This window comes from Cyprinus carpio, chromosome A8, assembly GCF_018340385.1.
Source record: "Cyprinus carpio isolate SPL01 chromosome A8, ASM1834038v1, whole genome shotgun sequence".
In the NCBI taxonomy this organism is placed as follows: Eukaryota; Metazoa; Chordata; class Actinopteri; order Cypriniformes; family Cyprinidae; genus Cyprinus; species Cyprinus carpio.
Window position 1 is genome coordinate 25,764,129 of NC_056579.1, and position 26,794 is coordinate 25,790,922.

At 36.5% G+C, this 26,794-nt stretch overlaps 2 protein-coding genes across 7 annotated transcripts; one reads left to right on the forward strand and one right to left on the reverse strand.

The window, feature by feature from the left end:
- Nucleotides 1-389: 389 nt before the first annotated feature.
- Nucleotides 390-10,345, reverse strand: nr2c2 (nuclear receptor subfamily 2, group C, member 2). Of its 6 annotated transcripts, none has more exons than XM_042762948.1 (13): nucleotides 10,244-10,345; nucleotides 9,961-10,158; nucleotides 8,650-8,755; nucleotides 6,787-6,966; nucleotides 6,034-6,181; nucleotides 5,761-5,848; nucleotides 5,194-5,324; nucleotides 4,588-4,762; nucleotides 3,454-3,575; nucleotides 3,227-3,366; nucleotides 2,749-2,885; nucleotides 2,516-2,622; nucleotides 390-1,953 (listed from the first exon to the last, which is right to left on the reverse strand). In XM_042762948.1, the coding sequence occupies exons 1-13, from the start codon at nucleotides 10,313-10,315 to the stop codon at nucleotides 1,779-1,781; spliced, it is 1,779 nt and encodes a 592-aa protein (XP_042618882.1). In that variant the 5' UTR covers nucleotides 10,316-10,345; the 3' UTR covers nucleotides 390-1,778. The 6 variants fall into 6 exon arrangements, with proteins under 6 accessions (XP_042618882.1, XP_042618881.1, XP_042618886.1 ...); XM_042762947.1 differs by having other exon boundaries at nucleotides 2,749-2,888; XM_042762952.1 differs by lacking the exon at nucleotides 10,244-10,345 and adding an exon at nucleotides 9,474-9,595 and having other exon boundaries at nucleotides 2,749-2,888; nucleotides 9,961-10,101.
- A 13,808-nt stretch (nucleotides 10,346-24,153) lies between these two features.
- Nucleotides 24,154-25,214, forward strand: b3galt4 (UDP-Gal:betaGlcNAc beta 1,3-galactosyltransferase, polypeptide 4). The gene has a single exon (XM_042761457.1). The coding sequence runs from the start codon at nucleotides 24,154-24,156 to the stop codon at nucleotides 25,204-25,206; it is 1,053 nt and encodes a 350-aa protein (XP_042617391.1). The 3' UTR covers nucleotides 25,207-25,214.
- The last annotated feature ends 1,580 nt before the right edge of the window (nucleotides 25,215-26,794 follow it).

The following is a 26,794-nucleotide window of genomic DNA, read 5'->3' on the forward strand; positions in this document are numbered from 1 at the left end:
ATTCGCTAGGAGAAGCCCCCTAGAGTACCATTCGGTTTTAAAATGGTTTTCAGCAGGGGGTCTCCAAATTTCAGTACTAACAACACATTTAAAATTAATTGGCTCAGTTTACTACGATTTAGGATTTTATGTGGCATTTTATCTTTTTATAAAACTTTCTCAATTAAAAAAAAAAAATCTTAGCCTTTTCCTTAGATCTTCCATATACCATGGATGATAACATTACTGAATAAATAAATAAAAATCTTTTTTTAAATGCTGCACAAGGTTACAGCATAACAAACAGTAAAAAGAAAAGAAATTAAGGGGTCTGAGTACATTCTGAATGCACTATATATATATATATATATGTGTGTGTGTGTGTGTGTTTCACACCACAATATATTAACTCCACATAAGTATAGAATTTAATAAAATTTAAAGGATAGTTCATGCACAGCTTTCTTGTTGTCTCACAGACAGATGAAAACAGAAATGACTAGAATTACAACATAGCATTACAACACCTATAAACCAGTCACTTACAGACTGAAACAAAAACATTAGGCATTTTAAAATACATACACAATTTTGTTTAAAATAACTGCCTGCCGGTGTTATAGCCGTATAAAACAGTTTCTGGGGGGTGTTTCTGAAACAGAAAATGAAAAATGCTTTGCCATGTAACAGTGGGTGTGTGGTTTATCATATAGTTCGTTGGGACTTAAAAAACAATGTCAATACCATAGTCTGGAAGGTCAAATATAGTTTTTTTTTTTTTTTTTTTTTCCTCTCCGAACTAGTAATTTTAAACCCAAATAAATACATCCCATGTAAATATTTGTTTTGGGGGAAAAAAATCACATAAATAAGTGCATGTCAATACTTTTCTTACAAATAGGACAAAATGAGACATTAGAAACTAACTTAAAAACTATCTGTGCACATGTCTGCAAATAAAAAGCTAATTAGTAATCTAAGTGCATTAAAACATCACAATTGTGGATATATTACATCTGAAAATGATACCTTTAGTACATTGCAGCAGCAGTAGTCAAATGCTATAAAGATACAGATCAAATACCTTCTATATATCATTTAATAACAGATGATTTTTTTTAAACCAAGCAAATCAGATTATCTACATTTGTATGAACTATAGAGTTAGACTCAATGAAATAAATACATGAGTTTGAAGGTAAAATATGATATTGAGGAGAAGGAGGTTGATTGTCATGACAGTAAAAAAAGTACATGATTGTGGGGCACAGAAAATCTGCATTCAACTCAACAGCTTTATCAATGAGAAAAATGAATGAGTAAAGATTCGGGGATCCAGAGATGATATCAACTGTTACATTCAATCAAGAATCACGTCTTCCTTTGGAAAAGATCATTGCTGTAGATATTGTCCTCAAAAGCAATAAAAAAAAAATATAAGGAGAATTTGGGGCTGTAAATTTTTTGTCTTGGACTGTTTCCATTGGAATCATCATGAAGTGCTCAAGTGTTTTTAAATAAGGGTTTAAAAAAAAGAAAGGCCTTTGTTTAATTTTCGAGGCAAATGTCCTGTCTTTGGAACTGAAAGTCCCATAATGCATTTCTCTGTAAACTACAACAATATTTCTAGGGTAACGGTCACATACTGAAGGCTTTCACTGTTGCAGCTCCTCTTGAGGTAGAGCTTGTTGGTCGGGTCAATATATTGTGATATATTTGAGTCCCTGTGAGGGCAAGGGATGATGGGACTTGCATGACTTTAGTCTTAAGGTCAAAATGAAATGACAGTCAGAGCGTGATCACACAGAGGGACTTGTGATTTGGCTGTTGTAGTCTGCGGTCTCCATTTTAAGGATATATGGGATGATACTGTCAATCGGTACATTTCCAATAAGGCCGGTAAAAAACAGCTCTTCAGTTATACTGGAACTCATCAACCGCAACGCTGGTAAACGCAACAGGATTCGGGCCAACCTGCAACATCAACGAGCAATTAATGAAAGGACATTAACAACTCCAATTAACGAAACGCCTAAATGTAATATCACCCCAGTTCTGTGAACAGCAAATAAAGCAGGTTGTCAGTAACCACAGAAATAAATAAATAAATAAATTTCTGTTAAGAATTTATAAGTAGTTAAGTTTACTTTTTTCTTATACTTTATCTGAGGATATACAACTTCTGGTTGTTCGTTACAAGTGTAACTCTTGTGGGTGAGTTTTGCTTTATGAAAACAATACTTCAAGAATACCTGCAGCAAGCAATTTGTTAGCATTCCCATTCATCTCAACAGTAGTTTCTTGGATGGCACAGGACCTGAAAGTTATTATGGCCATAGATGCAAAACAGTGTGAAGTGCATAAAATGCAGTTGCTTAGTTGCTTGCTGTTTACATTATGCTAAATGCTAAATTTCCACCAGAAGGACACATGTTGTGTAAAAAAACGATTGTGTTAACTGACAGCATGCCACAAATGCTGCTGATCGAGACTATGATGCATTTCACCCAGAGTATTACTTTAATATGGAACAGACCTGTAGGTATCATCGGGATAAGTCTTCTGCACATAGTCCTGGAGCTCCATCTGCGCTTTCTCCTGGAACTTTTCAATTTGGCTACAGCTGCTCAGACCTGGATGATCGTGAATAAATGAATCAGTTGTGAGTTTACAGCTGTTATACCACAACTTTGTCATTCACTCAAATGCAACAATGCTGGTCTTCTCTGAGGAACTTAATAGTTGTGTAAAGCTGTTGGCATGTGTACCTGGACTGAACAGGACCATGGCTTTTAAGTAGGCATATTCATATCCGTCTGTCTGCAGCTTTGCCATGCTGTTGCAGAACTCCTGCAGCTTCCATATGTGTTCCATCACTAGCTTAATGCGTTCACTTGATAGCTTGTCTACTGAGAGAAGATCAGTTGTTAGTTCATTAAAGACTGTTCCCTATCTCTATTTTTACGTTTTCATTTTATCTTGTTTTTTGTGATAGCGATGCTTCCAACGTCAACAATTTTTGATATTGGAGAATTATAGATGCGTTCATCATTAAACTTTTAAAAAAAAAATTTTTTTTTTTAAATTTAGCAGTTTGAAGGTTTCTTCTTGGTTCATACTGTCGCTTTGTCTTATTTGGATGCAGACTCTGTGTAACTGTTTTCTTGTATAATATCTCTAGTCTCCAGCAGAAAGCACACTCTGTAAACACTGTGGATGTCAGAATTGACGTTTAACTCTAGCATACCGTCCTGGATACTGGACTGCAGATGATTGACGATGGCAGCGAGGATGGTGGACAGACTCATGATCTGAGTGCACTGTGCCAGACCCAGAATAAACAACTCATTCCAGCATGCTCGCACCAGAGCTGTGTTACATTCCTGCCTACACGTACAGAGAGACAGAAACTGACATACTCTAGAGAGATAGCATGCAGAAGTATAGAGAGAAACCCCACAATAGAGATCTCACCCGAGAGCAAGGAAGGCTGGAATAGAGCGCGCCCAGTGCATGGAGAGGAAGAGCAGACGAGAGGCAGACTCACAGATATAATGCACATTCAGATACTCGGGCATTGGGCTTGGCATCGTCAACTACAAAGAATAAATGATCAAACACTTAAGATGATATTTTATTATTTAGAATAGTAAAACACACAAAAAATAACTATTTTATCTTTAAAAACTCTTAACTTTTGTCTAAATACTGATGCAATTAAGCAACATTATGTTTTCACACCTGCTATATCAAGTCATGTTTATTTATATTGGGCTTTATACAATACTAATTATTTTGAAGCAGCTTTACAGTAATAAAGAGTGTGTTGCAATATTCTTCAATTAGGAAACAATACCTACAGTTATAATTACAAATATACATTTGTAAAACTCTACACAAAACAGTGTAATTAATCATCTCAATTCACTTGTTTTGTATTTTCATTCAGCAATGTGATATATAGTTAAACCAGTCATTTACTGAATATAAATTATCCCAATATTACAATTGTTATTATATTAACCAACATTAACTATATTCATGTGAAATTAAATAAGGAATACTAAAAAATACTATTCTAACACCCCACTTTATGGCTAATCATTCACCTTCAACACTGATTATAATAAGAAAAGTCACTTGAACAGTCACTATTGGAGCAGCTAAAACTTGTGATCTGAAAATAAATGCAGCCCTTGTAAGCAGAAGAGACTTCTTTCAACATTAAAATTCTTAATTATTCCAAACCTTTGACCCCCACTGTACATTAACACTCAAACTCAACTGGCTTCCACAACCCATTCTGTGACATTTCAGAGCTACTTGATATAATCCACCAGGAATGTAATGGACGGTGAAAAGTGGGTCAGTCTGGAAAATGAGTCAGATCTGAATGTAAATTTGGAATATAAGTGTAAATATAAATTTAAATTTGTAAATGTGGAAGATTACTTCTGTCTTAAAATGCTACACTTTAGACCAGAATTTGGATTCACCCTCAAGAGCAACACCACATGGACCAATGTAACACTTCTTTATCCACTTTTTTTTTTCTTTTCATGTTGACTTCAAGGCTTCTGTAAGAGTGTGAGAATGTCATGTACACACCTTAAAGCTGATGTGTGTGTCTGTAAGCAGAGGTCCTTCGACTTCTATGAGTGGTGAGATCTGATCCCTGCTGATCACCTGTATTGTGGCTCCACCCACCCCATCCACCTCTGACAAGCTCTGGCCCTCCGCCACCTCACTGGGGTTCAGAGCTTTAGCTAGCGTGTCAAAGGCACTGCAACACCAAGACATCACACTCAGAAACAATTACAAAAAATTATCCTTTTTTACCTTGTTTTGATGGTACAGTTTAAAACCAGCTCTTTGAGATTTACTTAACGTTATTTCATTCCAAAACCGTACAACCTTCTATCTTCTGTAGGAATACGAAAAAAGAAATTTGTACAATGTTCAGGCTTCTCTTTTTTACAACACCAAAACAAGCATCATAAAAGTAGTCCATATGACTTGTGTGCCATATTCCACATCTTTAGGAGCCATGCATCAGGGTTGGTTTGATTTAAACTAAGACGTTGCCATCTTCTTTTGTTTTATGGTCAAAACAACCCCTTCCACAGAAGAACGAAGTCATACGGGTTTTGAATTTAGTAATTTTCTTTACACTGTGAGAAACATACACAAGTATTGTCTGGATTAATACCACACCGTGTGATTTCACTGGGTGATTCCTCCAGCTGACTGTCTGTCATCTCTCCGTTACTAACCGGATCGTTCAGGTTGGCTAATGATGTAACCACATTAGCCAGCGTCCCCAGGTCACCTTGTCCTGACTCCGCCTGATGAACAAATAACATCTTCATACATATTTTAGAGTGTAAAAAAAACTAACACCTACAGCTTTTTTTGAATGTTCATAATTTGTATAATTATTATTTAAAAAAATACTCAATTTAACAGCAACAAATACCAAAACATTTTGAATCCGGGACTCCCAAACGTTTAACCGTCAGTTCAACCCCTCTGATATAAATTATTATTCTTGAATAACCCCTTGAGATTTCATTTAATGTTTAATCTTTCAATAAATATGAAAAAAAAAAATCATAACTTTCTGTATATAAGATCAGAGTAAAACGTTTTAATCATTATAATTTGGCATTTTGGCAGTCACAATGTAAAGACACCCAAGGTCATTACAAGCCCTGGACTGCACAACACACAAAAGAAAAAGAAAAACTGACAGACACAGAAAAGTTATGGAGATGTTTTTACTTTGTCTGTTGCTAATAGTAATGTGCCATCAGCTTGTATTAAAGGTTGCTGGATATTGACAAGCATCCCAGAATCCAACAGCCTGGACCTGCACAGAGGATTAAATCAGGATATAAATATATATATATATATATTGAATTTGTATATATTTTGTTCTTGATTGTAATTTGTTTTTTATTGTAATTTGAATTGTTTTTTTTTTTTTTTTTCTGGTTTAAGCTAGTTGTATTCATCATGTAGAGCATGCAGAGGGTTTGTGAATGCGAGTCTCACCGTGAGGCGTCTTTCTCAGAGATGAAGGTGGGTGTTGCGATGAGGGGACTTCGCAGGTCTTTCCTGATGTAGATCTTCTCTGTGGATGCTGCACAGTTGGCAGGTTTCTCTCTAGGAAGATCAATGGGTTTCCTCTCACTCTGTACAGCTACGTAAGGAATACAAAATGCATAAATACTGTCAGAAGCTTCAGCATCCAAATTGTCACTGTGCAATTATCAAACATTTAAAGGGCCGCAATCTACACATTCGTGGCATTTTATTTTTGCCCAGAATTCCCCCTAAAATGTCTTCTTAATAATAATAATAATAATAATATGGTCTTAAATCCTGCAAGAGGTTGTATGTTTGTTTGTGGGAACGCTGCATATATTATCATAGTCAGTTATGACATTGTTCGGCTCTCGTCTAAATGGTAACATGGGCCAGTTCTGAAAGAGGTTTACAGATCCTCCAGCTGAGCTCCAGCCAAGTACCAGCACTGTTTCAATGGCCACGAGGTGTTAATGAGCTCAGATGAGGTTATATGCTCTCAGAAGAACAGACACAGGTTTACACTCTCAGAGAGAAACGGTACAAAGCTGTCACTGTGGCAGTGCGCTAAGGTACAAAAGCTAAAAAGGTACATCGTTGTATTAGTATTAGTACCTAAACTGTACATTTAAGTTAAAAAGGTACTGCCCCAGTGACAGTTTTGTACCTTTTTTTCATGGTATGACCATGTTGTCAGAATTGTATTTTTTATGCACTCACACTCCATCTTCATGCCCATCTCCAAGCACTTCCTGAGACGACAGAACTGGCAGCGGTTGCGATGGTGTTTGTTGACCACACAGTCCTGGTTACTGCGGCAGCTGTATGTCAGACTCTTTCGCACACTTCGCTTGAAGAACCCCTTACACCCTTCGCAGCTGACCGCCCCATAATGCCTCCCTCAAATACACAAACCCGCACATAGTACTGTATATTTAGAAATAAAAATAATACAGTGTAAACAAAAATATCCAACGTCGTAAACAAAATACAATGACCAACTCACACGTAACAACTATACTTTCTTATTTATAGTCAAATCGATCTGTAAAGTAGAAGATCCAGGTAAATAGGGGGCACTGTTGCGTGTCAAGCATGTAGGATGTGTTTTCAACCGCTCTCCGAGAAGGCAGCAGATTTATTCACTTATTCAATGGTACAACTTTTTTTTCTCCCTGTTAAATGATTTAAAAAAAGGCTTTCTAACTCTCTTTATCCTTGTCCCAGCCAACCATCCTTGTGTTTCTGAGTAAGTTACTTAAAGGAATAGTTCAGCCCAAAATACAAATTTGCTGAAAATGTACACACGTTCAGGACAGCCAAGATCTAGAGGAGTTTGTTTCTTCACCAGAACAGGGTTGGAGAAATTTAGCATCACATCACATGCTCACCAATGGATCTTCTGCAGTGAATGGGTGCCGTCAGAGTGCAAACAGCTAATAAGAACGTCACAATAATCCACATGACTCCAGTCCATCAGTTAATGTCCTGTGCATCTTAACTTTCAACTATCACTTCTGTCCAGAGTAGTTCAAAATCCATAAGTAAGGAATAACTGACGACAGGCTGTTGAATTATTAGAAAAATAATGCACACCCGAGGTGGTGACGCGACTGGGTGTGCATTATTTTTCTAATAATTCAACATCCCGGAGTCAATTATTCCACTTATACTACAGTTACCACACCTCAAGACATCGATCAGATGCTATATTTAAAGAGATTTGTCTGGTTTTTGTACTTAAATCGCTATTGTGAGTAGGATTATTTCTTCCTCATCTCATCCAACGCCTCTTTTTGAGGAGACTAATGCAGTCAAGAGAGCTACCTGGAACTACGTTCGCCATCCGTTTCCCTGAAAATAATTGCACAACTCAAAACGTTCGTCAGCCAATCAGATTCAAGCATTCAACGGCCACGTAGTATAAGCCATACTAATGCCTCCTCCAGTGAAAATGTCAATCCCCTGTTGTCCTCTCACTTCAAAATCCACACACATTTTTGTTCGGAACTGTTTTTGCTTGAAAATGGTGCTTGACATGAGCAGAGTTCGCTCCTGATTCAGACGAGACAACTTTTTCGCTGAAGAAAGCAATGTTATGGATAGAGCGCTTGTATTTTAGGTGGAATCAATGGTTTGAAGTAAAAATTGCTTAATGATGGATTTGTTTCTTACAAATAGACAGCTTTTGTCTTCACCAGATGTGAACTGATGGACTGGAGTGCTGTGGATTATTGTGATGTTTTTATCAGCTGTTTGGACTCTCATTCTGACGGCACCCATTCACTGCAGAGCATCCACTGGTGAGCAAGTGATGGAATGCTAAATTTCTCCAAAAAAAGAGTAATATACAAGTAAGATCAAGAAGTTTACTAGGTTTCTCAAACAATCCATTGGCACCGATGGTCTTTACAATCTACCTAGGCTTAGAATGCTTTTAGGTAATGCAGCCCTGGTGATTTCAGGCATGCTTTGCTATTTCAGCATGCAATACTTAACAGACGGTCTATGGGCAACACATGTCTCTCATATGTAATGTTGCTTTGCATGCACTGGCATTATTCACACTGAATCTGTTTATACCTGAGGCTTTATCTCCACAAACCACGCAGTATTCTATTGGCTGTGCTCGGCTCATGTCTGCCCCTTTACCCAGAAGCCTCTCCACTGACACTGCATCTGTTACAAACTACCAGAAAAGGCAGAAGGATTAATTATTTGGCATTCAGGCAGGGTTAGAATTTTTATAGCACAATCACATGCCCACAGATCAACCCAGGGCACAGATGATGATGATGATGCCACGGATAAAAGTAATTCTCTAATTCACAGGTAGTATGACAGTATACAGGCTACTATAAAATAGAGTAAAAATCTAATGGAGATTTGACTTTATTTTCACGTGAAAATGAAACATGGAGTAATACAAAAATAAAATAGAAGTGATATTTATTAAATGATTTATGTATGATAATTCAATTTCAAAAATTTTAATTTACTGGACTATCCAACAACAGGCATTAGCACATGGTTATTTCAAATATAAACCATTTTCACAACAGTTAGTTCTGGTCCTCTAATTTGTTTCACCATACAGATATTTAATATAACATCACAGGCTGACTTCTTGTGAAAGAAGTAACTGCGACCAGTTTCCCTGTTTTATAAACCAGTGTTTTCTCTCACATGGAGCAAGGTTTCTTAGGATTTTCTTAAGACTTAAGAGCTTCTTAGGAGCAAGGTTTCTCAGAATTACAAGATATAAACTCACAAAACTGAGAAGAAAAGTCAGAATTGTGTTAAAAACTCAGAATTGCAATATAAAAAGTCACAATTAGCATTTTGATTTATTTAAATAAATCACCGTGGACCTAAAATCATAACATAATATTTATCCAATTACTTACTGTAACATGTGGTAGAATCTGTTAATATTCCGGTGTACTATGCCGGTAAGAAAACATCATCTACTCTCGGAACCAGGAAATGCATACCACCTGACCAGAATCGGGTTTAAAATGTTTCCTGTCTGGGGATGAAAAATTACTAGAATCGGGGATATCAACAGCATAGGCAGTGAAAACCTGCAAATTGCACTCTGGATGTAATAAGTCTACTATTTATGATGGATTTTAATGTTTTAAGATTGAAATTCAGGGTCTGGGACACGAGTACAACAATAAAATCTAAACATAAAAGGCATTTGGAAAGTAGCATATAAATGAAGATCAGCCTACCCCTAAACCTAACCTTAACCCATGTAGTTTATATTCCCCAGTGTCTTAGATAAACTACACGTAAGTGCATGTACTGAAAAATAATATACCAAAATCCTCTGAGACACGAATGTGCCCATGGTTGAAGAAACATCAGTGCATTCCTGTGACATCATACCTGAATTCGGCCAGGCACCAGGCTATCAGCAGTGGCAAAGATAAGCTGTTTGGCACTAGTACCCTCAGGTGATGCCAGGAGAACTTTGCCTGCTGAAGAGCCATCAGGTGCTGCCAGGATAAACTGCTGTTTGGGCACAGTGGAGTCCAGTGCCGTCACTATCTGGATTTTCTGACCCGTCTGCTGATCAGTGACTATCTGAAAAAGAGAAAGAGTGTGAGTGTGTCTGAATGTGTCAGTGCACCCTCTACAATAAAGCAAGTGTGTGCGCTTGTGTGTGAACCTGTATTCTCTGGGGGGTTGTGGCAGAGGGGTCAGTGGAGATGATCTGAATGTGCTGGGGAGAGGAGCTCATCACTGAGCTGTCTGACGCAGATGAGTGTACCTGCAACACACACACACACACACACACACACACACACACTGAGTAAATTCATCTTCATCTGAGGGTCAAAGGCTGTGTGTTTTCCTAGTAACTAAATAGTTCATATCAACAAAGTGCCAAATGAAACAAAGGAAATATAAAAGATATTTAATGTCATATAAGACAGTCATGGCTAAATTACTGGCATCTGTCAACCACTAACTGCAGTGAGCAAGCAGTTCATAACTCATTCACTGTTCCTCACCAAAGGAATGATATTCCAAACCTTACCCGACCAGACGAATCCCTGACAGCTGAAAACTCACCTCTTCTGGGAGCATTACATAAGTTGCTCACCAATGGATGCTCTGTACTGAATGGGTGCCGTCAGAATGAGAGTCCAAACAGCTGATAAAAACATCACAATAATCCACAAGTAATCCACATGTCTCCAGGCCATCAGTTAACATCTTGTGAAGTGAAAAGCTGCATGTTTATAAGAAGCAAATCTATCAAGATGTTTTTTTAAGGAGGATTCGATGACTTGCAGAACCGAGCTAAAGACATGGGCTCGGAGGGCCACTGTGGAGCTTGAGTAAGCAAGGACAACTAGAGGGAAGGAGGAAGAGCTGAATGGAACAAGCGAGGACAAAGGAACCTGAAGGCTGGGCAGGACCAGTGGATAGGGAGTCCATCATGCTCGACACAGGAGGAAGGACCTCGGGGAGTATGTCCAGATCTCTAAAGTCCATTTTTCCCCTTCTAGACGGACATGGCTTCTGGCTCAGATTCTGAGATGAACAAGGTGGTGGGCTCTGGCTCCAGGACAAACCTGATCACTTCTCTACCAATACTCTAAGCTTTTAGTTACCTTCTAGTACAATTTTACTGCATGCATTCACTTTTCAACATTTCTTTCTCCTCTGAAAATTTCATATCATGATTACAGTGACCAAAATTATGACATTATCAGTATTATCGTGGTTCTTGTGTAGGAAATATTCAGAAAGTACTGATTGTCATGTGTGGTACTGAGGATCAAAATGCAGAGTTAGATCAACACATACTTCATTAATATAACAGGGCCAACACCAATCCACAGGACACAGATAATGAAATAGGAGCTGGGTGAGAATAGTGCAGACGGCAGATAGTCTGAGAAAAAAACAACAACAACAACAGGGGACTGGAGACAGACAGTATTCATTATGAAGATGGTAGGACCAGGGTCTACTATCTCTGCCTGCCTTTCAGACATCTCGGCTTTGTAATCCCTGCAAAACTGCCAGTTGAGCTGACCACAACATCACTGTTCAACTGGGGTGAACACCACTAATGCCAAACAGCACTAAACCTCTCCACAACATTAAACCAAGTCACTTAATTACACACACACCACACACTGGTTTCCATGTTTAATTGGGATATTCCATTGACGTAATCCCTTTACCCTAACCCTACCCCTCACACAAAACTTTCTGCTATTTAAAAAAAAAAATCTTCTCTCCACATATTACCTCTGCTCTAACTTGTTTCCTAGTCTAGCTTTGTAATAAAGCTGACTGACATTATACAATATGAATAGTGTTGGCTCTGTGATGAACTGCTTATGTTTCTTTATACTAAGTCAAATTAGATAAAATCATCTAGCACATCCACAATTTATTTTTTATTTCATTTTTTAGCATTTTTCAAAACTGTGTAAAGAATTAACCAGTGCTGAAAAAGTGGATTCCATGACATAACATTTTAACTTTAAAATTATTATATAAAATTATATAAAATCATATCTTGAGTGTCAAAATTACAAGTAATTTTCACTAATAGATTTAACTGCACTGAGATTATCAGATGAGAACCAAACTTGAACTGAATTGAGTTAAATGATGACACTCTTCTGTAGAGCTGCTAAAAACTTTGTAACATCAACCACACCTTTTTTTGAATTAAGTTGAATCAACATTGTACTGACTTGACTTGAGCCGAATAAGTGACGAAGGAGCAGAACACCACAAAAAACTGGGCTGACGGATGTTCAACAAAGACCGAACACTGCTCGACGACCGAACGTTGGCTTGGTGTGTCAGTCACAGCCTCTATCCTCTAAATCTGGCTGGCTTGGTTTGTCTCTGAAACTTGATCATTTGTATGTATTTGTTTTGGTATCTCTTCCACATTAGTTGTCATGTTGATGGTAAGTCATTAGAAGTGCCTGATTGGACAAAGGCCAGCTCTGCATCTGCCAGCAACACCTCCACCTATGTGCCAATCAAATACAGATGTTAAAGAATAGTCAGCAAGATTTGCAAAAGACAATCACTAGCTTAGTTTCTAAACGAATCAGCCGTCTTAAATGAAGGAGTCAATGAACCACTCATTACGGCAGAGGTTTGCTGCCACCTACTGGCGGCTTTAGAGTCATATTTATTTATCCATGACAGGCTTAAACCAACCAAGGTGCAAAAACACACTCTGCAAAATATGGTAATTATCACTATCAAAAAAAATTATTTTGGTCAATATTTCACACCCCTAAAATAACCATCATCTTTAAAAAATGTTTTCCTAGATTTATTTGTAAATTATATTGTAGTTTGTATTGTTAATATTAATGTAATTGTGAGCAAACTAGGGTTTAACAAAAGGTAATTTGGCCCGCACAAGGGGACATTTTCTCCGATCCGGCTCTCAACCTTTAAATGAGTTTGACACCTCTGTGTTAGAGCGACCTAAAAAAAACTGAAAATCAGTATTTTATTTGTATCTTTACTCTATTATATTTATTTTTGATGTTGCTTGTAGTTAGATTATTATTATTTTCTTTATTTTCATTTTACAGTATAGTTTTTCTAAAAAACCGTGATACAAACCGAACCGTGAGTAAATTGGTAAAATGTGCTTGGAAGAAAATATAATCAGAATATCAACTTGCATAATAATTATAATTATAATTATTTTCTGCAGTCATCAGTAATGCAAGGAATGTTGTGATTGGTTGTCAAGGCAGCCAATCATAATTTAGCAGCCTTGTCTCTGATTGGCTGGAATTATGGGATATTGTAATGCTGGGTTGTGTTAAGCAAGCCAGCCGTCTGCATTTAGAGAGCAAGGGAACAAGCTAACGAAACATTGCACGCGCAAAAGAGAAGGTCTGCACATATCCAAAAACTTATTTTAAATGCAACATTTAATTTAGTGCACTCTAAATACTTTTTTTTTTTTTTGTGAGACGAACATTTTCTCCACAAAACTCAGATCGCATGCGCGCAAAATGCACTTTTGTGCACTCAAAATATGATCTTTCGCGTGCAGAACTGTGGCAGAACTCTAACCCCATACAAGTGTGTTTTGGGACACGCGTTTTTCAAATATTGCTTAGCACACCTTTAAATGATTTTCTATTGTCCTCTCGCATTATCAGCACATGTTTTTCCCAGTTTAACACTGTAAAGCTGCTTTGACACAATCTGTACTGTATTAATCGCTATATAAAAACAAACAAACAAACAAAAAAACTTATAAATATAGAGTTTACTAAAGAATATATGCCTCTCTGTTTTCATCCCCAAATTGTTTTTTGTTTTTTTTTTTTGTTGTTGTTTTTTTTTTCTTGTTTTTTTTATAACAACAACAACAACTACAATAATATTAATATTAATAATAAGTGACAAACAGTGATTGCTGAATCTCAGACAAAACAATATGGTAATGACAACTGTCATAAACAAATAAAATATAATTTTAATGACATGTGTTCTTTGTGAAACTGACCCGGTTAAACATATTCACATGCTTCTGACATCCTACGCTTAGGTTCTGTAAGTAGTATATGATATGTAATATATATAATAAATAATAATACATTAATAATTATTTCAGTGTTATTGACAAATTAATTTCCATCACCTTTCCATTCATTTGTTATTACTGGATTTTGTTATTCTACTTTGATTTATACCAATTAAGAAATTTTATCAATCAATTCAGTCAAAAAAAAAAAAAAAAAAAAACATAACCACATAAAAAAAAACAGCTATTTACTATAAAATGCCCTTGACTCTATACATTTTATGTCTTTTACAGACAACCACAATTTTACAATTAGGCTAAAAACCTTCCAGGTTTTCCGTAGAATTCATTTAATAATTTTAAATGTCTTTTTAAATTTATTTAGTATTTGTGTATTAATTTGTGCATTTCAGTTATGTATTTATTTTTTGGTTTATTTATTTTGTGGATTTGTGTTTTGTTTTGTTATTTTGAGTTAAGTATTCATATTTGGCCATATACATTTAAAAGAGTGGTGTTTTATTGATGTAATCAACTAATCCATAGAAACGTCACTGTATAGATTTGTAGTTATAAGCTCTCATATAAACAGATTCAGATGAAGCAGTACAGACTTTCATTGATTGGCTGGCATTGCTGTCTGTCATCAGTCAACGACTCGCTGATTGGTTCCCGCTATGCGCCTCAGAGCGAAGCTCTCCAGGAAGTCGTGTTCAAAACACGGAACAAAATGGAGATCTTGGCGCAAGGCCAAGAAAAAAAAACACACCCGAAGCCTTTGTTAAACGTCTGTTAAAATAATTAAGATTGAACACATTCATGATTGCTCATGAGGGTAATATTCAGGTCAAATTAGGCGACGGCTCAAAAGTATCCACTAAACTGCACATCCTGAGAGACCCGCGGTGGCAAAGGTAAAAGGGTCGAGTTCATGTGTTAGCTCTCAGGCTAACCAGCTAATGTTTAAACCATGTATACCGCTGTGTAAATCACATCACAATGATTGACTCAGTTACGTGTATATACAACAGTTGCTTCAGAATAACGTGAAATATTCCAGGCATTCTAAACCGTACTGTATTCGTTCAGACTTTTGTCTATGAATAAAAGCACGAGCTTGATTGTTTACAGCACCGATCTGCTCTGAGAACAGCTATCGGCCTGTATCTCTGCACTCCTCACGCAAACGGTTTTTTTTTTGACCAACCACTGTGCAACATGCAGAAATGAAAAGCTGCTCACCTGTGATACGGACGGGCGTAAGTTTTTTGCTCTCGGGTTTATTGCACATTATTTGTTATTGTTTTACTCCAGTGAAAGGTCATAGTTCGTGACCCCGTTTGCAAGCGTGCGAGAGTTTTTCTTCCTCTCGGGCTCGTTCACGGTTGCGCGGACACGAGCGTCTGGAGCGAGGCGTCGCTGACGTCATCCTGTCTGTCTCCAGCGCGGATTGGCAGCGTGTGCCCATAGTTTATTTCTAATTCACAAAGCTTTGAAGCATATATAGACACAAATGGGCTTCTAAACCTTCATAGACATTAACTGTCATTGCTTTCAATAGAACGTGGTGTATAAAGAACACTGATAACTGATGCTTAGGTATTCAAAGAAAAAAAAAAAGATTTAACATCAGGTAATAATGCTTCTTTAAGATTAGCTTTATATGGTTATTCTATGACTGCATTTCTATCTTAATGAATAATTGTATTTCAGATAGGTGGTAGAAAGTGCTAAACATTAAAAAAAAAAAAAAAAAAAAAAAAAACATTTTGTCTACAACACTATTTGAAGTCATGCAGAATTTAATCAGTAAGGGCTTTAGATTTGTACAGCATCCAAATGAGAGTGATTTTATTGTTGCATGAAAGGGATTAGTTTAGAACATTTAATTTAGGCATTTTTTAAGGTTTTTTTTTATTGTGAAGTATCTTGTTTTGTCACTGTTGGTTTGCATCCACTATGCACTTCTGGGACAGAAATAAACCACATGGTTCAGATCAGATGCAGTGCAAAGATTTCAGTAAGTTTTCACAGAGAAGGTACAGGTGTTTTTGTCCTCCGCCAAAGTACCCCGAGAGCATTTTGAAAGCATAAGGAAACGCCTGTATGGTATTTTGGTCTGCAACATGCAAACAAAGCCAAAACCTAGATGTTTTAGCCAATATTGAAATCCTGGCCAGGACGCATCCGGGAAAACATTGTCCTGTTGGAAGGTGAACCTTCTGCCCAGTCTGAGGTTCTGAATGCTCTGGACTGGGTTTTCATTAAGGCTGTCTCTATATTTTGCTGCAGTGAGCGTTCCTTCTACTCAGACGAGTCCCTCAGTCCCTGCCGCTGAAAAACAGCTCCACAGCATGAAGCTGCTACCAGCACACTTTACACTTTTACTCTGCAGGTGATGAGCAGAGCCGGCTTCCTTCAAACACGATGCTTGGAATTGAGGTTCATCAGACCAGAGAAGCTTGTTTCTCAGAGTCTGAGGGTCATTTAGGTGCTTTTTTGTAAGTTCCAAGTGTGTTTTCATGTGTCTTGACTGAAGAGAGGATTGAGTCTTGCCACACTGCCATAAAACCCAGATTGTTCGAGTGTTGCAGTGATGTTGTCCTTCTGTAGGCTTCTCCTGTCTCCACATGTGATCACGGAGCTCAACTAGAGTGACCGTCAGGTTCTTGGTCACCACACTAACCAAAGCCCTTCTCCATCAGTTGTTTCAGCACAGTCTGCAAAACCTTGAACAAGTTCAGGCAGTTTAGACACAGTTTCTCAATGACACTCATGCACTCTTTTTGCAAAACTCCAAACACATTCTCACTCACTAAAATGCAGTTTGCACCATGATAAACTAAGCATGCAAAACCCTAAATACAAGAAAGTAAAGTTTAATCACAACTGCAACACGTTTGTCATCATTTACACACAATAATTCAAAACTGTTCACACTTGTTTCTAAATATGTGAATGTACAAAATATAAACCAGTTCAAAGTGCACAGAGTACATCAGTCTGAGAGGTACGGAAGAGTGCGTATACGAGGTGGAGGAAGAGGAGGACGAGAACAGAGCTGCTGTGATGGAGCATGTTCTAATGTGTGGAACGACAGGACAGAGTTCAACCTAAATTCAGCAGATTGTCTGTGGCCACCATAATCAGCTGGAAAGTTCAAAAGAACAGCAAAGTAGAGTAGAAGAGAATCTTGTGTAGAATTGGAAGACTATCACGTAAGGGTGGAAGAACCAGCCTTTGGTGACAAACTGTAAACATGCTGTCTTTTCAAGGCTGGATCCGTCACACCAGAGGTTTTTTTCCCCGGTTGCCTGCTTGCAACGTAGATGAAGTTCTCTGATTCATATGTATGTTTGTGTATATACTGTGTGTGTATATATAAATATAGCATTAACAAGATGACCCCTTAAGTTCATTTTGGGAGCGATGACTGAATTTATTTTCAGTCCAGTGCCTGTATGTAAGATTAGTATTGACCAAGTTCAGAGCCTGTCATATGTGGATCAACTTACTATGTTGTGTATTATCAACCATTTCAAATATATATATATATATATATATATATATATATATAACTTTTATATTGATTCAATTAAAAAATATATATATATATATATTGTCATCTATTGCATTTTGGGAAATTTTATAATAAATCTTCGAAAATCAAAATCTGGATTTGAATTTTTAATGTTATTATAACCTAAAGATGCTATGTGAAGTTTTAAAAGGAAAATAGTGGTTTTCATATTGCCTTATAATAAATCTTCGAAAATCAAAAAATTTAAGATTTTTACTCAAATTATTTATATATATATATATATAAAATAACTTAGGTCTTTTGTTTGTGTGTATGTGTTTTTGTTTTTTGTTTTCTTCATTTTTGAAAGTAACTTTTTGGGGGCTACAGTATATTGTCTAAGATATATATTATATGTATTATATTATTATATATGTATTATTTTATTTTTTGAAGGGACAAGAAGTCATATTGGTCCAACTAACATGCAGGAATATGATCTTTTATTTAAAAAAATTCACAAAAATCTAACCTTTCATTGGATAATAAGAAATTTAAAATGGGGGGAAATATCATTATGAAATAAATGTTTTTCTCTAATACACATTGGCCACAATTATTGGCCCCCTTTTATTCAATACTTTTTGAAACCTCCATTTGCCAGTTTAACAGCTCTAAATGTTCTCCTATAATGCCTGATGAGGTCAGTGAACACCTGACAAGAGATCAGAGATCATCCCTTCATCCAGAATCACTCCAGACCCTTCAGATTCCCAGCTCCATGATGGTGCTTCTCCTCTTCAGTTCACTCCTCTCATTTTCTAGGGTTCAGGTCAGAGGACTGGAATGGCTATAGCAGAAGCCTGGTTTTTAGCTCAGTGACCCGTTTCTGTGTTGTTTTTGAGGTTTGTGTTTGTTTTATTGTCCAGTTGGAAGATCCAAACGTGGCCTATTATAAGATTTCTAACAGAGTCAGTCACTTACTGATATTTTATCTGTTGATATTTGATAGAATCCATGATGCCATGTGTCTAAACAAGACGTCCAGGACCTCCAGCAGAAATATAGGCCCACAACATCACAAATACAGCAGTATATCTCATTGTACAAATGGGGTACTTTTTATCCCTGTGTTCACCAAACCCATCTTGAGTGTTTGCTGCTAAAAAAAAATCTGACCATAGAAGCCAGTCACATTTGAAGTTCCAGTCGTGTCTGATAACTGAATATGCTTTAGTTTGTTTTTGGATGAGCTGGGAGATTTTTTTGTTGTAACCTTCCCCAAACAACATGTGTTGATGTAGGTGCTGTTTGACAATTTTTTTTTTGGGTTTTCTGAACCAGAGGCTCAACTATTTTCTGAAATTCTCCAGCTGTGACCCTTGGAGAGTCTTTAGCGACTCAAACTCTCCTCCTCACCGCACATTAGGTGACTATGGACACATGTCCTCTTCCAGACAGATTTATAAAATTTTCTGTTGGTTGGAAATTCTTAATTATTGCCCTGATGGTGGAAATGGGAATTTTCACTGCTCTAGCTCTTTTCTTCAAGACACTTCACCAATTTGTGAAGCTCAGTTATCTTTTGCTGCACATCAGAAATATATTCTTTTGTTTCTCATTGTGATGGATGATTAAGGGAATTTGGGCTTTGTTTCCCCTCATATTCATATTTCTGTGAAACAGGATGCCTTGGATGGATAATTTCATGTTCATAATTACCCTGGAGTGCTCAAAATTGTGAATATGAATGGGAATATACTTCTGAGATATTTTCCTCATAAGAATTTCTAGGGGGGCCAATAATTGTGTCCAATGAGTATTTGAGAAAAACATTAATTTCCCCCAATTTAAATTCTTATTATCCAATGAAAGGTTAGATTTTTTGTGAATTTTTTAAAATAAAAGATCAAAAGGATTAACAGTGCAGATTAATTTTCACAGTCTTCTTTGATCATATTTACCATATTTACATACATAGGCGATATTTATATATTCACAAAACTTAGGTGTGATTACTTTTGTTTGTGTGTGTATGTGTTTTTTCTTCCTTTTTATATATTTACAAAAGTTATAAATAAAACAAAGATTATTGGATTATGTTCTTAAAAAAAAAAAAAAAAAAAAAATCAGTCGTTCTACTTAAAAGTTGCATGTAAAATTCACTGTGTTACTTGATTGTTCTGTTACATATGTCTGACATTACCTTTCTATCAAATTACATTTTGTTTTTGAAAATCATGAAAACATTATTGTGGAGTTTTTCAGCAAATGGGAACATAAATTTAATATATATTTTGCCTTTGTAGTTTAAATAAACCATATATTTCACGGGGCATTTGCTATTATTATTAACAACAACAACAATAAAGGGATAGTTTACCCAAATATGAAAATTCTGTCATCATTTACTTTACCCTTTAGTTTTTCCAAACCTGTATTTATTTCTATTTTCTGCCGATTGACGAACTGTGGGGTGCGACAGAGCTGCCACCTACAGGACGTACATTGTATTTCTGCGAATCAACATTAGACGCATTTAACTGCTTTCAGTTCAGTTACTGCAAATAGCCAATAATAACTGTTTCTACTGTCCGCTAGGAACTGGGCATAATGTATCAGGGTTGCAATGATTCCTTATTCTTGATAGTCAGTTTACACAAACGCTCGATGATCTGCATTATATTCCCGTGGATTAGCCTACATTGTATTTTAACTGAAAGACGTTATGGAGAAACGGACATCAGAAAAGGCCTTGAATAAACAACGCATTTATCATCTTCATGGCAACGTAGATTTTAATACAGAGGATACTCAGCACTGGAAAGGTAACACATCTACTTTAAACTATAAAGAATAACACAGGCATCGAAATTGCATTCTTGATCACGAGACAGCGAACAAAACACATCAGACAGGGTTGAGTTCATTTTAATGACATTTTCTGTGGTTTATGTTTTTTTATTGTTTTTTTCAAAAATATTATATGTTTATTTATCATTAAAGTCAAACTCAACCCAACGTCGTTCTTTAAACTGCTGCTGCTGAGGTTGAGGGAATTTTATAAGAGGAGCTGTAGCTGTGCTCCGCCTTTTCTTTTCTCTTGTATTTTTCACTCTTCAGTAGGCTAATGCTTAATCATTTCCTGGGGCATTCCTCTAAATCGATTTTAGCACACTTGCAGTGTTGAAGTAATTTTTGTAACTGTGTCCATTGAATAGCTGGTTCTTGTACATACAGATTTATTAGCTTAAATAGATAATCTTATTTTAAACAACTTTTAATATAACTTATCAGTACAATAAGTATAATAGAACAGAGATACAATTTAAATAGATTGCTTAAAAACAAAAACAAAAAATAAATAAATAAATAAATCAATAAAAAATCGCGGCAGCTGTGTTTGCCAGAACTTTACAGATGGTAGCAACATTTTTAGTTTTTTACTGATCTGAGTATAATGTTATTATACTAACTTACTGAAGTAACAAAAATAATCAATAATAATAATAATAATAAAGCTTATTTTCTACCTTTATAATACACTGACAAACATAAAAACAGCTAAATATTAACATACAGAAGGTGAACACAGTCTCATGCACACAAATACAAATCACCATCATGATAACATACATGACAGTAAAATAATGCAATAAACATGAATTAACAAGATGATTTGGTGGGGGGGTAACACAGGCTCCTGTGTGTTTTTGTGTGCACTCTCTGGTTTCTACACAGAGAGATTACCACGTTCAAGGCTCAGAAACATAAGGTGTGTCTTATTTTGAAGGCTGCGTCCTCTGGAGGTTGCATTATTCTCTGAATGATGCATATATGGAGTGTCCTTAACCCAGAATTAAATGAAGATTAAAATATTAAACATTAATTTCATAAAACTAAATGTAGAAATCAATTGATGACGTATGCAGCCTTTGAATGTGACCTCTGGAGGGCACAGCCTTCTAAATGTGGCACAGCTATAGTAAGGACTTTGTTAAAATAGTCCATGTGACATCAGTTGTATTTTAATGATGTCCTTACAACCTTGAACAACCTTGGGCCTTGAACATGGTTGCTGTCTAGGCAGGGCCAGAAAGGTCTCGGATTCCATCCAAAATATCTTCATTTGTATTCCGAAGATGAACAAAGGTCTTACGGGTTTGGAATGACAGGAGGGTGAGTAATTAATGACAGAATTGTTATTTTTGTATGAAGTATCCCTTTAATTATAGCATTAGCAGAGGCTGTAACTCCACCTGTGTTTTTACTAAACCAGATAGTGCTGATGTGTCATTAGAACTGCAGGACAAATGCATACCAATCTGTGAGGTGGAGACCATATGGTTCATTTTTTAATGAAAGCTTTTTATAATAAGATTTTTATATTAGAGTGATAACAAAACTCCTCCTACAGTTTCATCATTTGTATCCACCATTCCTTCCTTGTGGAAAAAAAAAAAACTATAATTATGCCGGTTCCTAAGAAAAATTGCCCAATTGAGAATCGTGACTTCAGACCTGTGGCTTTGACTTAAAATATTATGAAATGTTTTGAAATTGTATCAAATGGTTTTAATACTTGTTATTCTAGGTTATTTAGGTGAAAACCACTAATATGGGCCCCCCACAGGGCTGTGTTAGTTTACTCATTTTGTTTACGTTATATAGTAATGAGTGTGTTTCATGTCAGGACAATATTTTTTTATTACATTTTCAGACGATACAGCTATACTGAGTTTATTGAACAGCAATACTTCTCCTTCGCAGTACTTTTTTAGAAGTTGCTAGATTTGTAGGATGGTGTGATGATAATTCTTTGATTTTAAATGAAACAAAGACCGTTGAAATGATCTTTGACCCTAGATCTGTGGGGGATAATAGTCCTGTAATAATACATGGAAAAATTATTAAACAGGTTTGATCGTATAAATACTTGGGTGTTTATTTGGACAATTCGTTATGCTGGTCTTCTTACATCAACAGTCTGTGCTCTAGATTGCAGCAGAGGTTATATTTTTGTGACGGTTAACAGTATTTGGGGTAAATCAGAAGATTTTATTTCTGTTCTGGTCAGTCTGTATTTGAGAGTTTAATAAGATATGATATTACTGCATGGTATAGAAACTTGACACATTTTTTATATGAGAATTTTATTTTTTTAAAATATTGGAGTTGTTCGAGGACTTTGATGTGCCAATCAAATCACTACAAAAATTATTTTGTGCCAACTGCAGTTAAATTATTTAATAGAGATTTGCAATAATTAGATGCTTTATTTATTGATATACTATAGCTTTTAATTTGAGTTTGTGATGAACATCAAATACTGCTTTATCCATCATAAGTGATTTCTATTTTTAATGTTTTTGAAAGAAGTTTCTTCTGCTCATCAAGCCTGCATTTATTTGATCAAAAATACAGAAATTTGTTTTTAAATTTATTATACTTTAAATTATCATTTATTTCTGTGATGCAAAGCTGAATTTTTAGGATCATTATCACATGATCCTTTAGAAATCATTCTAATATGATGATTCATTATCAAAGTTGGAAACAGTTCTGCTGCTTAATATTTTTTTTCAGAACATGTGATACTTTTTTAGGATACTTTGATGAATAAAAAGTAAAAAAAAAAAAAAAAAAAAAAAAAAAAAAAAAAAGAAGCTATGTTTTTAAAATATAAATATTTTGTAATAATAATATACACTACTGGTCAGTAATTTTTTTTTCTTTCTTTTTTTAAATAAAATCAATACTTTTATTCAGCCAGGATGTGTTTAAATTGATAAAAAGTGATAGTGAAGAAAATATATTATTATTAGAATATATATTATTAGAATTTTTTTTTTATTTTGAATAAATGCAGTTGTTTTTAACCTTTTATTCATCAAATATATTAGACAGCAGAACTGTTTTCCAACACTCATAATAAATCAGAATATTAGAATGATTTCTAAATGATCATGTGATAGACTGGATGTTACATGTGACATTGAAGGCTGGAGTAATGATGCTGAAAATTCAGCTTTGCATCACAGGAATAAATTATTTTTTTTATTATTATTTTAAGTTGTAATAATATTTCACAATATTACTGTTTTTTCTGTATTTTTGATCAAATAAATGCAGGCTTGATGAGCAGAAGAAACTTCTTTCAAAAACATTAAAAATAGTAATGTTTCCAAACTTTTGACCTGTACTGTATATATATATATAGAAGAAACTTCTTTCAAATATATATATATATATATATATATAAGCTAAAGAATATAAATAATTGCTCAGATAACACCCATTATGCACTAATCAACACTGCTCTTTTTTCCCTCTTGCAGTTGGTGGTGCAACATTGAAAAGAAAAGTGGAATTTGAGAATCTTGCTGTGGGCTTTTTGTCCCTTCACTGGATCTAATTTTACACAATCATTGTAAAGACGTTTTTGTTTTGTTGTGTAAGTATGGTGGGATTTAGTTTTTTGATGTGATATGTTTGATTTGTGGAGGGGTGTGGTTTTTTGATGTTTATCCATTACCTCTTCATAATAGTCTTCTGTATCTCCCTGCTAGCTTTACTCTTTATTGACGTAATTGAATTGTGGGTAACCTCACTGGGCATGAGTGGAGCGATAGGTCCTCACGGAGTAGTCCTTCCACACAGTATACCCCAGACCCGTTCCGAAGAGTACTTATTTATGCCTAGCATCCACGTCTGCCAGCGTGCCAAACCTTACCTCATCATTTTGGTGGCAACCGCACCTCACAACAGGAAGGCCCGCCAGGCCATTCGTGACACCTGGGGTGGAGAAATACAAGTCAGGGGTCACCGAGTCATGACCCTCTTCATTGTAGGTCAGCCATCTGACCCAGTTATTGGCAAAGAATTAATAGAAGAGTCAAAGGAGCGAGGGGACCTCATACAGGGTCGCTTCATTGACTCCTATGGCAACTTGACCCTGAAAACTCTGTCTATGCTGGGCTGGGCACGCCGTTTCTGTCCACAGGCTCACTACCTGGCTAAGGTAGATGATGATGTATTGTTCAACCCTAGTGCCCTGCTGCAATATCTCAACCTCAGCTTTAAAACAGAAGAAAATGACCTCACAGAACTTTATCTGGGTCGGGTCCACATGCAGGTAGCACCAGACCACAATCCTGCCAGCAAACACTTCATGTCAGAAACTGCATACGCTGGTATGGTCTTTCCTGATTACTGCAGTGGAACAGCATACGTACTTTCTCAGCCAGCTTTGCTCAAGCTGTCACTAGCAGCGGATGCCATAAGTTTACCCAGACCATTGTACCCAGAGGATGTGTTTGTAGGTATTTGCGCTCACATGGCAGGCATTACACCTACCCATTCTCCTCTCTTCTCTGGAAGTCTAGCTGTACCATACGGCCGTTGCTGCTACCAAACTATGGTATCTGTACACCATACCAAGCCAGGGGACATGGTGCACTACTGGAAGGAAGTGCACTCCACTGCCCCATGTTCATGGTTGGGTGTGCGGACATCTCTTGGTGTCTGTAAAATAAGAGCACTTCTTGGGACACTGTTGGGGAAAGACTCCTAAAATGAAGATTGTGAGGTAGTGGAATGCACTGCCCCAAAAAAAAAAAAAAAAAAACTAAAAAAGCACAAAGGGTATTCTTTGGTGATACTATGCACTGCAACATAATTTTGTTATTATAAAGCACTTTACATGTTCACTGCATTACCCCCGGCATGTGCCTTTCATGATTCAATTTGTATGCACAAAGTGGGCTGTTATGAACCGGTACGCAGTTCTGGCACTTCTATACTATAATCTTTAGCGTACCTTTACTTTTTCTTGTGTACCGTCACTTCTTACATGTAGTTGGTACTTTGCCACTCAGTGTCTGGGTGATTAGTAATAATACACTACACAAATTACACTACCCAAGAGGAGGCACTACGAGAACAAATCACGTGAATGCAAGCAGAGTCTGTCTGATCTATTCATATGAACCATGTGACATCACAGTGCTTTATACACAGCGCCATATTTGTGTCTGAGTCACAGTTGTGCAACCTGTTTCAATCAATGGTCACAGCAGCCACCACTACCAGAGGAAGATCAACGAACACTTCTGGAAGGTTCCCAACAAGGTTATAATATGCTCGGGATATGTTGTGCTGTTAGCTGTATAACAGTCTTCAGAGAAACCCCGAAGTACAATCTTATTCGATCCCAAAAGAAGTTAGATCGGAGGAAAAAAATGGTTGGCTTCAATCAGAAGGGACCACTAGCAGCTAGGGTTAGCAACTTCAGAAAGCAAAAATAAGGGACCATTGTGATTCTTTATAGAAGAATAAGGGACACTAAAATATTTGTACTGTACCACATAGTGTCATTTCTGTGTCTGCAGTTAGGTTAGGTATATAAAAGGTGTATAAAAGGTTCTCAAAAATAATCGAAATTTGTTTTGCTTTACCTATTTATGTACAATTTATGTATAATTTTAATGTCATACAAAAAAGATGTCAGTGAAGAATTTTTACAAAAAATTTGAACTAAAATGTTATTCCAGCCATAGCCTTTGAATGAATGAAAATGCATATTATTAATTAAAGAGAACGTTCCCGGTTACTAGCTGTAACCTTGTTCCCAGATGTTGGCTCTTGTTCACGTTGCTTCATTTGACCACGAGATGGAAATCTGAGCTCTGATTAAAGGACATTTTGTTTTTAACACGTCGATAGAATTGATCCGGCGGTAATATAGCCTTGGTTGATGACGTCATCTGAGCGCGCCCGCAACACGGGGCTATAAATAAATAAGCCACACGTGCATCAACAGGACATTTTGTCTGAAGAGCAGTCCTGGGACATATTTCAGTACGGCAACGCAGCGCAGCATCTCGTTACGCTTTCTCAGGGAACAAGGTTACAGCTAAGTAACCGGGAACGTTCCCTTTCGAAAGCTTCAGTCGATGCTGCGCTGCTCAGCGCATTGGGAACGAGAATACCCACGCCCCCGTGCTTGAAAATGTCTGGACCCCTAAGGTTGTGCAGGTGTGCTACCAAACCACAAGAAGGCCTCAGACATTAGCTTGTGATGTTGACTCAAGGACATGAGAGCCCGGAGTAGCATGGACATCCAAACTATAAAATCTTATGAATGTGTGCGGAGAGGACCA